The sequence below is a fragment of the Vicugna pacos genome, chromosome 9, assembly GCF_048564905.1.
Source record: "Vicugna pacos chromosome 9, VicPac4, whole genome shotgun sequence".
Taxonomy (NCBI): Eukaryota; Metazoa; Chordata; class Mammalia; order Artiodactyla; family Camelidae; genus Vicugna; species Vicugna pacos.
Window position 1 is genome coordinate 8886189 of NC_132995.1, and position 13759 is coordinate 8899947.

The 13759-nt window shown below is 54.9% G+C and overlaps 1 protein-coding gene across 2 annotated transcripts; it reads right to left on the minus strand.

The window, feature by feature from the left end:
* Window positions 1–314: 314 nt before the first annotated feature.
* FOSB (FosB proto-oncogene, AP-1 transcription factor subunit) lies at window positions 315–7287 on the minus strand. 2 transcript variants are annotated; one of them, XM_006208564.4, is made up of 5 exons: window positions 6508–7287; window positions 4267–4587; window positions 3904–4011; window positions 2747–2902; window positions 2133–2606 (listed from the first exon to the last, which is right to left on the minus strand). In XM_006208564.4, the coding sequence occupies exons 1-5, from the start codon at window positions 6631–6633 to the stop codon at window positions 2604–2606; spliced, it is 714 nt and encodes a 237-aa protein (XP_006208626.1). In that variant the 5' UTR covers window positions 6634–7287; the 3' UTR covers window positions 2133–2603. The 2 variants fall into 2 exon arrangements, with proteins under 2 accessions (XP_006208624.1, XP_006208626.1); XM_006208562.4 differs by having other exon boundaries at window positions 315–2902.
* Window positions 7288–13759: the final 6472 nt, after the last annotated feature.

The following is a 13759-nucleotide window of genomic DNA, read 5'->3' on the forward strand; positions in this document are numbered from 1 at the left end:
TTACAGGGTCAAGCATAAGTTCTTCCCTCACCAGGAAGCCTTCCTGACCCTTTAGCACTTCAGTATCACCCACCTTCTGCCTCCTTACTTCTTCTAGGAGGAGGCACAGCCTGTGTGTATTGGAAGTTCTCCTGACTGTCTAGAGTCCCTCCATCCTGCTGTAGGCTGATTCACCGGTAGGATTTCCTGTGTGTGTGTGTGTGTGTGTGTGTGTAGTCCCACAGCAATCTAACCTCACTCCTTCATGCTGAAAGGAAGAAAGGGAGGCAGGTAATGGGTTTCAGGAGTAAACAGAACCTGAAGCTTGATGGATGCATTTTTAAGAGCTTTTTATTGGCGACAGTGCAGAACCACGAGGGGGAGGGTAGCAGCCCAGTGCCAGCCAGCCCCAGCACCCCCCGGGCGTCAGGTGCAAAATACAAAGAAAATCACAAATACAGCATGGGGGTGGGGGTTGGGGAGTCAATAAATGGTGGTCTGCAGGGGCAGGCCCTGCTCACAGTCTCACACTCACACCCAGAATTCTCAAAGATACAGATTGTGAAAATCTATAATCCCTCAGGCTTACTCACAAAAATAAAATCTCAGGTCCCCAACGAACCCAGAGTTGGGAGACGGCTGGAGGATCAGGGACCTCAGGACGGAGACAGATGGAAAAGGTCTGGTAAAGACAGGACAAGGAAAGACGGAGCGGGAAGGAGGCAGCCAGAGACGGCCAGAAACAACCAGAAGGGCCGAGACAGTTAGAAAAGAGACAGCTACAGAGAGAGACAGCCAGAGACAAGCTGTCTCAAAGTCTCCAGAAGCAGTGTTTCCAATTCAATGGCATGGCTTTGAGGGCCAACGTGACCTAGGCCAAGGTTGCAGAAGCGCTCACACACTCACACGCGCACACACACACCCATATATAATATATTTATTTATACATAATAGATATAAGTGCCTTTCGGAAACCAGGAAATGGATAAATAGGCACAGGAGTGGGGCTGGGTTCGGGGCGGGAGCCGCGGGACGGGGCGGTGGAATGTTTTCCATGCAGCACGGAGGGCGGCGTGACCCACCCGATATTAAAAAAAAAATCCATTGGCCTCATGATAAAATTCTCATGAGTTGAAGCACAAGGGAAGGCGGGGTGCAGGAGCCAAAACCAAGAATCGGGGCTGGGGCTGGGGGGAAGCTGGGGTGGCGGGAGCCCAGCCCCTTCGAGTTTGCCAGTCCAAAAATATGGAGGGTGGGGGCCAAAGCCTCAGCCTTTCAATCTCCAGACAAATGTCGGGCCCTCTGGCAATCTCCCCTGCTTCCTTTCTAGAAAGGATGTGGGGTGCCGAGGGGAGGGAGAAGTTGGCGTCCTAGGCTGGGTTGGGGTTCCAGACCTTGCAGAAAAAGGCCAGGGATTGGTCTGGGGGGAGAAGAGGGGCCACGCGGATGGATAACGGTCACACCCCTCTCCATTCTGTCACCCCCTTGAGTCTAACTCACTCTGAGGGGAGGAAGGAGGCATGTGGTGGGAGGGTAGGGGAAACCACGGAAAGGCTTTGGGGAGTAGGGGTACAATCCCTCCGCAAGAGTTCTCTCCCCCCACGATCCGGCCAACTCATTTCACAGTATAAAACTCTCCAGCAGGTCAGGCATCACATCGCCCCCTGCTGCCTGAATCAGAGAGGCCCAACAAGGAAGGCCAGGAGGGGAGGCTGAAGGTGGGGAGAGGGGAATAATACTGTAATCAGACCGGAGGGCTGGGGTTTGAACGTGGGGCATCCTTAGGAGGCGGGAGTTTTAAACCAGAGCCAGTTTTGCTGGGAAGAGCAGCTGGACGGTCAGGGAGGGAGGTTCACATTTCAGACTAAGTCTGGGTGGGGGGAAGGAGATTATCATAGGGGAGCATCAGCTTCCCTTTAAAGGGGGGCTCAATTCAGAGGAAGCTCTAACCACATGGAAATGTTGGATACATAGGCTAAGGTCGGGGGAGCAGGGAGAACCAGCCTGGTTACCCCTTGAAGGGTGGGTGTGGGCGACCCTGGGTGGGGGAGCTCTGTGGCGTTTCCTTGTTAGGCTTCTCTGGAAAGGACTCCAGCCCACCCCACCGCCCACCGCCTGCACCCCGTTCCCTCTTGCCCGAAGGTGGGCATCACCCCCCACCCCCCACCCCATCCCCAGAGCTTGGGTTGAAGTGAGTGAGCCAACCGGCAGCTGGGGGTGTCCATCCCCTCCCTATCCCCTGTCCCCAAAGTCACCAGCTCTCTGGCCTCGCCAGGCCAGAGAAACAAGAGGCAGCACAAAGCACAAGGAAGTCCTCCTGTCCGATGGCAGTGGTAGCAGAGGGTCCGACAGGAGAGGCAGGGAGGCCACACACCGGCTTTGTCTCTTTCCCTCTCTCTCCTCCTCCTCCTCTTCCAAATCTCTCTCCCTTGTGTGTTTGTTTGTTTTGTGTCTAAAGAGTTCACAGAGCAAGAAGGGAGGGCGAGTTCAGGGGGTCGGAAGGCTGGTCACTGCCGCTGGTGCGTTGGGTGCTGGCGAACGCGGAGACCTCCGGGCAGGTGAGGACAAACGAGGAAGTGTACGAAGGGTTAACAACGGGGAAAGGGTCGCCGAGGACTTGAACTTCACTGTGTGTAAAGAGAGAAGCTGTCAGGTTGGGGGGTGCGTCTTGGCTGGTCTGGAAGGGCAGGGGCGGTGGTGGCGGGGGCGGCAGCAGCCAGCTGAAACCATCTTCCTTAGTGGATGCTGACCCCGGCAAATCTCTCACCTCCGCCAGCGGGCCCGGCCCAGGCCCCTCTTCGTAGGGGATCTTGCAGCCCGGTTTGTGGGCCACGAGCACAAACTCCAGACGTTCCTTCTCCTTTTGGAGCTCGGCGATCTCCGACTCCAGCTCTGCCTTTTCTTCCTCCAACTGGTCTGTCTCCTGAGGTCCCCGGTGGCCGGGTTGCGGAGGAGAGTGAGGAAGGAGAAAAAGGCAGTGAGCAACTAGAGAAGGTGGGTCATGGCTGAAATGGTCTCCCCTAGACTGGCTGCCGACGCCCAGGGCTGGAAGGCAGCTCTGGACTGAAAGACCCCCTGAGATGGAGGCCTGGTGTGCTCTGGAACTTGGGCCAAGGGTCTTGTCTCCTAGAAGTCTCAGTTTCCCTCTCTGTCAAGTGGATGGTTGGGAAAGGACCAGGTATACATGGGAAGTCTCTGGTTGCAAGATGCATTCAGAGGTTTGTTGAATGAATCAATGATCGTTATTTGTTTCTAAGGCCACCTATTCCCCTCTGTGACCCTTCCGCCTCTGCCTCCCAGGATAAAGACCAGATAGCCCAGGAAAGTAGCTTTCCCTGATTTCCTTAAACGGTAACAGGTCACCCTGCAAGCATAAGGTAGAAAACTCTCTGGCTGAGGTTGGGCATAAAATTAGAGGAGAACCTGGGTAGAGGCCATCAGCTCAAGACCTGAGAACTACAGGTGGCTGGGGCAGGTGATGGGGAATTGACGTAGGATTAAAGGATTTCATTTCACATACTCTCCAGGATGTGAAAGCTACAAGGAACCTGGGAGATTCCAAGAGGGGCTGAAGAGATGGAGAAACTGAGGCAAAAATGGGTTCTCGCTTTCCCAAGACCAAAAAAGAGGAAATGACTGGAGCTGTCCTCTATTAAAGGTCACTCATATGTCCCCTCAGGATGAAACGAAGACCAGGAGACTGGTAGGGGGGCGAGGCGAGGAGGTCATAAACCAGGACAGGGAGTGGCCAGGAGTGAGGGTCTGCGTGTGTGAGATGGGTGACCCCGTCTGTATCTAGTTCCACATGTGGAACCTCTGGTTCTCCGTCCAGGATAAGGGCACAGGTGGTGCTGGATACCAGATGATGGGGGGATAGCGCCCCACTTCAGCATTCTCCCACCCCGCACCAGGGACTATCCTCACCGCCTGGAGTCGGTCAGTCAGCTCCCTCCGCCGGTTCCTACACTTCGCTGCTGCCAGTTTGTTTCGTTCTCGGCGAACCCTTCTCTTCTCCTCCTCCTCTGGGGTGAGCTGAGTAGGGGAGAAAGAGGCCATGAGGTCTGGGGACACAGCATACCTCCCAATCCATCCTAAACCTCCTCTTCTCCAAGAGCCCCCAGGAGTGAGAAAAGGACCCTCTGGTCCTCCTGGCTGTGGCAAGGATGATAGGGTTTCTGCAGCATTTAGGCTGCAGGTGATCCCTCCCCCCAGTACTGAAAAAGTTCCTGCCTCTCTCCCTTCATCCCCACTCCCACCCCAGACCAAGTTCAGATGCCCCTTACTCACCGTCTCCTCTCGGGGTCTCCTAGGCCGGGCTCGGGCTGGGCGGGCAGGCCCAGGTCCACTGGTGGTTCCGCTGGTGGAAGGCCCACCACTGCCACTTGCTCCGCCACTGCTGTAGCCACTCATGCCCGGAGTGGAGTAACTGGTTCCTGGCATATCGTAGGGATCGACGGCCGGGGGCTGGGAGGCCAGTGGCTGCCCCTGGGACTGGGCCATGGAAGAGATGAGGGTGGGTTGCACGAGCCACTGGAGGTCCTGGCTGGTTGTGATCGCGGTGACCGTGGGCACGAAGGAACCGGGCATTTCCCCAAGACCGGCGCACTCCTACGGGGTGACACATACACACACAGGCGTAGACACACAAACAGAGACACCGACACACACACACCCAACACACATACACACACCGACCCCGTGAGTGAGCACAGGGCGAGCGGGTGTGGATGTGTGTGTCACAGGCAAAAAGCCACAACACCCACCCTTCCACTACACCGTGACGCAGTGGTTAATGAGAGGATTTCTGTGCAACTGGCTTCTACCTCCTCCTTCTTCCTCGGGGAAAGGTTGCACGGTTCCAGCGGGTGGTGAATCACACCCCGGGTTGGTGACTCTTAGGTGTGGGGGGTGGGGAGGAGGCTGGACACAGCCGGTGACAGAACCCCCGGGATGGAGTCACAGCCACACACACAGCCACAACACCCCACCCCCACCCCAGAGGCAAGGGGAGGGAGAGGGAGAGGCCTTAGGCCAAGCCTTCCTCTACACTCACACACAGATACACACCCCTCTGAGCAAAGGGATGAGGGATTGGGAGGGTCCATGAGACCCCATGCAGGGGCGGGGGTCCCAGTTAAAAGGGTGTTGGGGGACGGGCCTAGGAGTTTAGAACAACGTTTCAAGTAATTGTCTCTCCCCAGAGTGAGACTGATAAGTGACAGGTTACGATGAGCAGACAAGTAGAGAAAGTGAGGAGCCGGGCTCCCTTAGACTGCAGCGGAGGGGGAACGGTGTAGGTCCTGAGACCCCAAGCCCAAGCAGCGCTCATCTCCCCCCACCCCCCAAATGTAATCCTAGAACTGCTCGGAAGGCTTAACTACTCTCCCAGGGGGCGTGGTGAGGGATGGGCTGGCACGGTGGCCAATCAACGTCCTGGAAATCCAGAGGGGGCGGGGCTCCAGGAGACCACCTGGCTGGTTCCCCTAGGGTTAGCGGTTCTAGTCCCGTCTTCAGACACGCCGGAGACACCGGGCGTCCGGAGTAGAGGGAGTGGGAATATGCCTGTGTGTGCCTGGAGAAGCGGGTGACGGTCACCATGTCTCCCAAAGAAATCCCGACACACAGACACCCTCTGACCCAGAGAGCGGAGGGACAGGATCTTTGCAAGGTCCGTGCGGACTCATTGTTTCGCAGCGGATCGCTCCTTTCGCGATTGGAATCCTCTCGCTCAGCCTCTAGAAGCCCATAAAAGAGACCCTAACGCTGAAGAACCACGGGTTCCGGGGACGAACTGGGGGAAGGAAACTGCGCCCTACAAATAGGAAGGGAAAGTTGATTGGCCGAAGCTCTTGCCGCGACGGCCAATCGGAACGCCGGACTGCCCCCTCCCTTAGCAACGTGGCCCCGGCGTTCCAAAATAGAACGCTCCCGGGACGTCAGGGGCGGGGCGGACGAAGGGGGCGCCACGCGCCGTGCGTGCCCCGCGTCAGACGGAGGATTCCAGCGCGTCAGCCGTTACGCACGGGTCCCCCGTTACGTCTCCGCGCAGGAGGCGGAGGCTGCGTGACCAAGGGTTCGAGGCCCGCCTTCCCGCTGGGTAGAGGGTGACCTGGCGCTGGAGTAGGCGCTCGGATGGAGGAGGAAAAGAGAGGAGGCTACTGAAAGCTTCTCCGGGATTTCCCCCACCTGCTTAACTGCGCTAGCTTCAGGTTGGTGACCTGAGTAGGGAGCCGTCCCCGAGCTGGCTTAAAGTTCTTACCCCTGCTACCGCATACACGTTGCATGAAACAGCTCACTCTCCCCACCCCCAAAGCCTACCCCTCTGTGTTCCCTCCCTGCGCTCCACGCACACAACCAATTGCAAGTACGTCTGGACTCAGCAGTTTGCAAAGTGCGCCGTGAGCCTATTCCCTCTCAGATCTTGGGTTTTGACGCTACTTTATTTGGGGTGGGGGTATTACTCTCTCCCCCCCTTGCCTTTAAAAACTGTATAAACACAAAGCAGCACCCCGACCCTCTGGACCTTACCTGGGAGGCGGCGGCGGTGGGTGGACTGCCGAAGGAGTCCACCGAAGACAGATACTGAGACTCGGCAGAGGGTGAGGAGCTGCACCGGGAGCCGGAGTCGTAGTCTCCGGGGAAAGCTTGAAACATTTCCCTGGGCACAGGGGGACCCCTGTGACCACGCTGAGGTCGCCGGGAAGCCAAGGCTATGGCCGGGTGGGAGAAGAAAGGTGCGAGTCCGGGGTGAGCCGAGCGCGTCCCCAGAGTACGCTGTCCGGGGAAACTCGGGGTGAAGGTAGCGTCCCGCTCCAACAATGGCAAAGTTTCTGTGTAATTCCTTTGCGGAGCCCAGGCCCCCACAAGATGCCGCTGTGCCTCCTGGAAGTCCAGGCTCCGTAGGACCAGGGGCGAGGGGGGATCGCTCCCCCAGAGGTGGCAAGCTTTGTCCCGCTGTACAGAATCTGCTTCGGGTGCGGTCCCCTCCACGCGTCCGGCGGGTCCCACGGGGGGAGGGGAGTAATAAAGAAGAAGAAAAAAAGTAAGTCGATCTTCCAAAATAAAATGTAGAATTATCTAGAAGAAGCTTTCCAAAAACTTTCCGGAAAAAAATAATAAACCGAATTTCACAGCCCCCAAGAAGAACAACCACAACAATCAAGTCCCAGCTCCGCGTGTCCCTGCCTTGGCCGTAGCTTTCAGTCTTATGAATGAAGCTCAGAACCGCCAGCCTGTATTTATATACCCAGGGCCCGGCCCCCCTGCTTACGTCATCCGGCCAGCGCGCCACAAACTTCTCAATATCTCCGGCCCTAGTGAACCCGGCCCCGCGCCGTCCGGCAAGAGGTCTGCCCTAGCATCGATCTGATCACCTGCATCCCCCTCACAGCCTTGGGGGTCTTGGGGGCTGCGTTCTGGAGCATTCGGCGGGAGGGGATCCCGGCTTGGTCTCCCCGGAGTTCCTGTGACGCAATTAGCCATATAAGGAGCTCGGCCGGCGCGGCTGAGTGTTTGTTTGGTATCCTAGCAATTACGTCAGAGGGAATCCCTCGCTCGCTCGCGCGCTCGCCCCTCGCGCCTGCGGAACCTGCCCGCGCCTGCGCAGCGTGGCGCCTCCCCGGGGGCTGGTATTAATAGGCAATTAGCCTGGCCCAGGGGAGGACCCCGGCGGGGAAGACCCTAGTAGAGGGTGCCTCTCACTTCTGGCAATCCCTCCCCCCCATTTCTCCTGGTGGTGCAGCGCCCTCTCTCGAGAGGAAGGTCAAATCTCCAAAAAGAGACCCAGGCTTGTGTCGTGTAGTCACATAGGCGGGGAAACTGAGTCCTGGGCCGGATGGGAGGGGCTCTGATGCTCCAGGTGAAAGTGGAAGTGGGGGTGGAGTCCCGAGGTTTATACCAGCTTCTACCCTGACTCGCTGTTAGAGCTTGAAAAATGTTTACCTCTCACTTTTCCCAGATGGACAAAGGCTGTGTGTCTTGGACCCTAATGCCTCCCCAGGTCCAGCGTTTGGGAGGTACGTGGGTTTGGAGGGGCTGGGGAATGAAACTTAGGGTGAAGGGTCCCAGTTGCTGATGGTGTTGGTAGCCTCTGCTTTCCGCTCCTTATCCGTAGTCAGAAATAATGTTTGCGGGGGGCTGGGGATAAATAATAATAGTAATAATGATAACGATGATAATAGTAGTAGTAATAATAATAATAGATGCCATGTATTTAACACTTACTGTATGTCAGCTCTTGTACTAAGCCTTTCAATACAAGATCTGCAATCCTTAGAACAGCTGTGGAAGGTTAAAGGAGGAAAAATCTTCATTTTATAAGAGGAAAATGATAGATTGTGAGTTGCCCAAGATTCCTTCGCAAGAAATGCAAACCCAGAATTCCCTTCTCTTCCTGACTTCTGAGAGCTGCCTGGTTCGGTGAAACTCCCTGAAAAACCTTAGTGTTGTTTAAATGACAACTTCCATTGGTGGGGAGCTCTAAGCTTTGCAAACCTATCCCTACCTGCTCAACAGTGTACAATATTATAACCTAGGCTCGGAGGGGTAAGCTGCTTACCTGGCCGCCCAGTTAGGAAATGTAGTTCAAGAGTCTAATTAGGATATTTTGGGCACCACAGCCTCCAACTCTTAAGCACCCACTGGTAAGATTTCCCCTAGCTGCTTCCTAAACCTGAGTTCCTGGCACTTCCCTCCCAATGCAGAGCCTGGCCCCTTTGGGGCACAGAGGGAGAAGCTCTTGAAAGTCCTCGAATCCCACAGGTCTAGAGAGGGAGAGGGCCTGGCTCGTGGTCACACAGCAGGTCTGAAGCAGAGCAGGAGGGTCTGAATGGTTCCTGATTCCCTGTCCCAATCGAGGGGAGTGGGTAGGGAGGTGAAAGGCTGGAGGGACATGGGGGCAATACAGGGAGGCTGAGGTTTCTAGACAAAGGCCCAGCCTCAAGCACCTCGTTCCCCCACGCCCCCTCTGTCTGCCACCAGTCTGGCAGTAAGGACAGGGACTAGGAGATGACACAGCAACCACCACCAAGCAGTGACTCGGCCCCAGCATCAGACAGGGAGTGACCCCTCATTCCTGTTCTGTCCAAGCCCCTCATCTCCTCTCCCACGGAATAAAGGAGACACACAAATACCTACCCTGGCTGCCCAAAGACCTTGACACCCTGACACAGGTGGCCCACACATCCACACAGCTGCCAGTACGTACTCACACTCGGGTCACACTCAGGCATTCAGACATTCACCCATAAGCCACAACACACACGGCCAAACCGAGAAACAGCATGCATGTGCACACACACACACACACCTGCACACCCAAACACACCTTCACCCGGTTACCAATACACATACCTTCGCAACAGATGCTCGTGGATGCTCTTTACATACAAGAACAAGAATTAATTCCTCTGAGCACTCACATTAATGGGCTTAATTCTCACAACATTCCTACAAAGTAGGTACTATCATTTTACAGGCAAGAAAACGGAGGCCCAGAGAGGTGAAGTCAGTTGCCTAGAGTCACACAGCCAATTAGTGGCCGAGCTGGGATAGGAATGTAGCACATGGGGCTTCAGAGCCTGTGCTTTAAATTATTAAGTGAGTTATGTATGTCACACTTATGTGGATGCTGGGCATTTACCCCACCGGACAGGCAGACCCAGAACCTAGGTCCCCTAAGCTTACATTCTGGCCCCACCATTGAGTGGCTGGGTGAACTTGGGCTGTTGATGTCTGGAGCCTCCATTTCCTTGCCTGGGAAAGGAGGTCAGAGTAGCCCCGAGTTCATGAGGCTGGTGGGAGAATTATGTAAAATGAATATCAGTAAAACTCCTGGAACAAGCTTGGCATGTTGTAGGGGCTTATATTGTTCTAAAAACAAAGCCACCTTGACCTTTGCAAATGTAGACCCTCCTACGGACATCCCAGGACAGAGACACACAGGATCACATTAGAGCTTTCATGGGTCCTGGGAAATTTTGCGTTCATCAGCCTCTTTCTCCATAAAGGCATTTTAAAAATTACATTTCATGACTGCATTTGTAAAAGGCATATATCATATATTAAAACATTTTATTTGACCTAGAAGTTCAGTTTTTCTTTCATCTAAAAAGAAATTAAATATTTTCATGGGTCTCTAAAATTAGACTGGGCCCTGGCACCATGCCCTCTGTGCCTAAGGGAAAAATCGGTCCTGGAGACAGACAGACACACATGCACACACATAGACACACAGAGTCTCACTCAAACACACACAGAGATGTGTGTGCCTTGCTCGCAGAGCTTAGAGTGGGCAAGACAACTCTTTCTCCATGGGGCTCAATCCCAGGGAGCTTCCAGGAGGAGGAGGACCTCTGCTCTGGCTCCCGAGTGCTTGGCTCTGCATGGGGAGGAGGCAGGGGGAGCCCTCAGCCTTCTGCCCTGAAGATTGGGACTGGGGTGGCAGTACCAACTTTGCTTGCTCAGAGCATCCTGTAAACAGCCCCAGGGTTGGCCAATGCTACCAAAAGGAGCCCTCAGCACATTTGAACATTCTTCCTTTGGCAAAACCCTTGCTGCTCTGTTCTTGCATCCACAGAGAAAGGTTGGATGACGGTGGGCTCTGAAAGTCCTTTTGGGTTCTGAAATGTAATTATAAAAATGAGGAGGAGGAGACTGAAAGTCAATGCTTAGTAAGCTCTGCTCAATGCTTTCACATGCATTATCTCAGTCAATCCTCATACCACATCAGCCCCATACATAAGTTCGGTTGTTATCCCTGTTGTACAGAGAAGGAAACCGAGGCACAGGGTGGTTAAGCCCGAGAACAGTGCTTCTCAGCTGTTAATGTGATCGCGAACCACCTAGGGGGTCTGGTGCACATCTGATGTAGTCTTTTGCATTTCCAGGAGCACCTGGGTGATGCCAAGGCTCTGGCTCCAAAAGAAAGGCCTGTGAAAGTTTCTGAGGCACGAGAGGAGAGGGGTCTGTATGTGTGGGTGTGTGTCCTGCTGCCGTGACTGTGACCTCCCTGAGGGTAGAGCCTGGCTGGTTTGTGACTGCCCAGTATTGATTATTGAGTGTGACTGGGTGCTCCCCACTGAGCAATCCTAGAGGTCTCCTGGAGGGGGTGTCTGTGGAGTTTCAGGAAAGCAGGGTAGTCCAGGTTGGGGACTCTTAGCTTGACCACCCCCCCCCCGAATCCTGCATCCAAACTCCTCACTCAGCACATCCCACAAGGTCGGACATGATCTGGCCTGGTCCAGTTACGCCAGTCTCTCCCCTCCCTAGTCTCCTTTGTGTTCCATATGCTGTGGTCTCCCTGCCTCATCTTCAGGTCTTTGTGTGTGCTCTCTCCTCTGCCTGGGGCACACCCCGCCCCTTCCACTAGCTGGTACTCTCTTCCTCCAGGTCTCAGCTCCTGTACCAACTCCTCCAGGAAGCCCTCCCTCGGTCAGTACCTGTCTCCCGGGAGCCCCGCTCCCTGCTCTGCCTGTCTGGGTTCATCACTGATCTTCCTCACTGGGCTGTATTATTACTCAGGCCCCAGGCTGACACTGTCTTGGTCATGGCCATGTCCCCAGTGCCAAGTGCTCAGCAGGTACACAATAAATATCTGTTAATTAAGTGAATCTTCACCATTCACTCATTGATTCATTCATAAACTCTGACAGACTTCCTGGTGCAGGAACATATCTGGGCTTCTGTTCCTCTGCCATCTCATTGTTTGAAGGGGAAAGATGTTATAGACCAGTTGACATGCAGCAAGGCTGTCCATGGGTGCTGGGGCCTGACTCCAGGTGTTGATAAACAGTCCGCCTGCCTGTCCCTCCTGCCTGTTCCCAGGGAGGAAGTGAGTTGAGCTGGTGACTTGGGGTCCTCCCAGGGGTAGGGTAGACACGTTTGTCAGGGGTGGGAAGAAGAAGGCTTGGTTTATAGAATCCAAACCGTGGAGACAGAAATACAGATGCACAGGTGGGCAACACAGGTGTACACGCACACATCTCTGACCCTTGTCTGCACAGACACACAGTTACCTAAGCAAACATGCAATCACACGCAGAGCTAAACGCACACTGTCACGCATGCACATCATGGGTGTGCATACACCAAACTACACAGATGCCGACAGGCACATTCCTTTGTCTGTCTGCACAGATACACATATCCACACACACAAACTGGCAGAGCCAGACACCCCCATCTGCCACTGTGAGGACCCGCAGGGCTGTGGGCTCACAGAATTTCTTGGCTATCTACGTTAGTGTGGTGGTCCCCCCACAGTCATACAGGCACAGAGATGCTCCACAGACTTGCTCAGAGTTGCATAAAAACCTACAGAACAAGGCACACAGATACACTGATCACACACCCAGCTCCTGTCACTGTCTATGATCTTTCCCATGCACTCTCACAACTACACACACACACACACACTCACACACAATTTCACATATGCAGACACAGCACGCAGAGGCCACTGTCTGATACTGGTTTATCTCAGGCCCTGGTCCGGGGTGTTGTGGACTCCCTCACTATGGGGGCCAACCTCCTAGCCACCCCCAATCCAAACCCACACAGTGTGATGGTGTGTCACTGGCTATAAGCCCCCTAGGCATTGGGTGGCAGGAGTGCTCAGTGAGGCCTGAGCAAACCAGGAGGACTTCCTGGTGGAGGTGGGTGTGGACAACTACTGGAAAGAATCCCCGAAAGCACTCTCTCCCCACAGTAGACAAGCAAGACCAAAGAAGAGGAAGTAGGAGAGACTGTGGGAAGCTAAAAGGAAGGACCAGACCAAGGTGGTGAGGATGACAATTTTGAAGACCTTTCTGGCTGGACTTTGAATGAAAATAATATGAGTAGTATTAATAATATAGCTGGCAGTCATTTGAGAAAACTAATTTTCTTGTTTAACTCTTCCAATAACACTATAAGCTGTGTGATGCTGGGCGAGTAACTTAACTTCTCTGGGCCTCAATTTCCTCATCTGTGAATTGGGAATACTAACAGCACCTCCCTCTTACCGTTGTTTTGAAAAGTAAACAAATGTATATGTAAAATGCCTAGAATAGTACCTGGCAGAAAGCATGTTCCCTGTAAGTGTAAGCTGTCATGGCAATAATTATTATTATCCCCACTCAACAGATAAGGAAACTGAGGCCCAGAGTGCTTAGGGAACTTGCCCCACCTGCAGGTTTGCGTGGAGTGAGGGCTGGTGCCAACCGAGGTGGTGAGGCTCCCCGGTCCTAGGGTGAGTGGAGGCAGGGGCTCGCCGAGCTGGGGTGTGTGCGTGCGTGAGCTCACGGCATGGTGATTCCATTGTTCTCTGCGCAAACACCCAGACCCCATTTCCACCCCCGCAGGTCATCCAGCTGCTGGCCGCAGCCCACAGCCTCCCAGTCACACCCACACAGGCTTCCTCTTCACTGCCCAGGGGCCTCCCCACCGGCTTTCACCCTCACACACTTCCCTTTCTGCACCTTGAGGACGCCTGCGGCTGGGTGGTCTCTGGCTGGAGCTGCCCTGTCCCTGACTCAGGCTCCCTGCCCCCTCACTGACCCAAATGTGGCCTGCCGGCCCCCGCAGCCAGACAGCCACGCGGGGGTGTCGTAGGGTGGGGGGGCCACAGCGGGCCACGTGCCCGCACCCGGGGTGGCTGAATTCCGCCTGTGATTCAGTCAGCTTGTCTGGGCCGCCCGGGGGTGCCCTGGCCCGTGATGTCAGTGGCCAGGTATGCGGCGGCCAGCCGGGGTTTCTCCGAGGTGACTCAGGCGCCTGAGCTACCCTCTCCCTCCTGCAGACA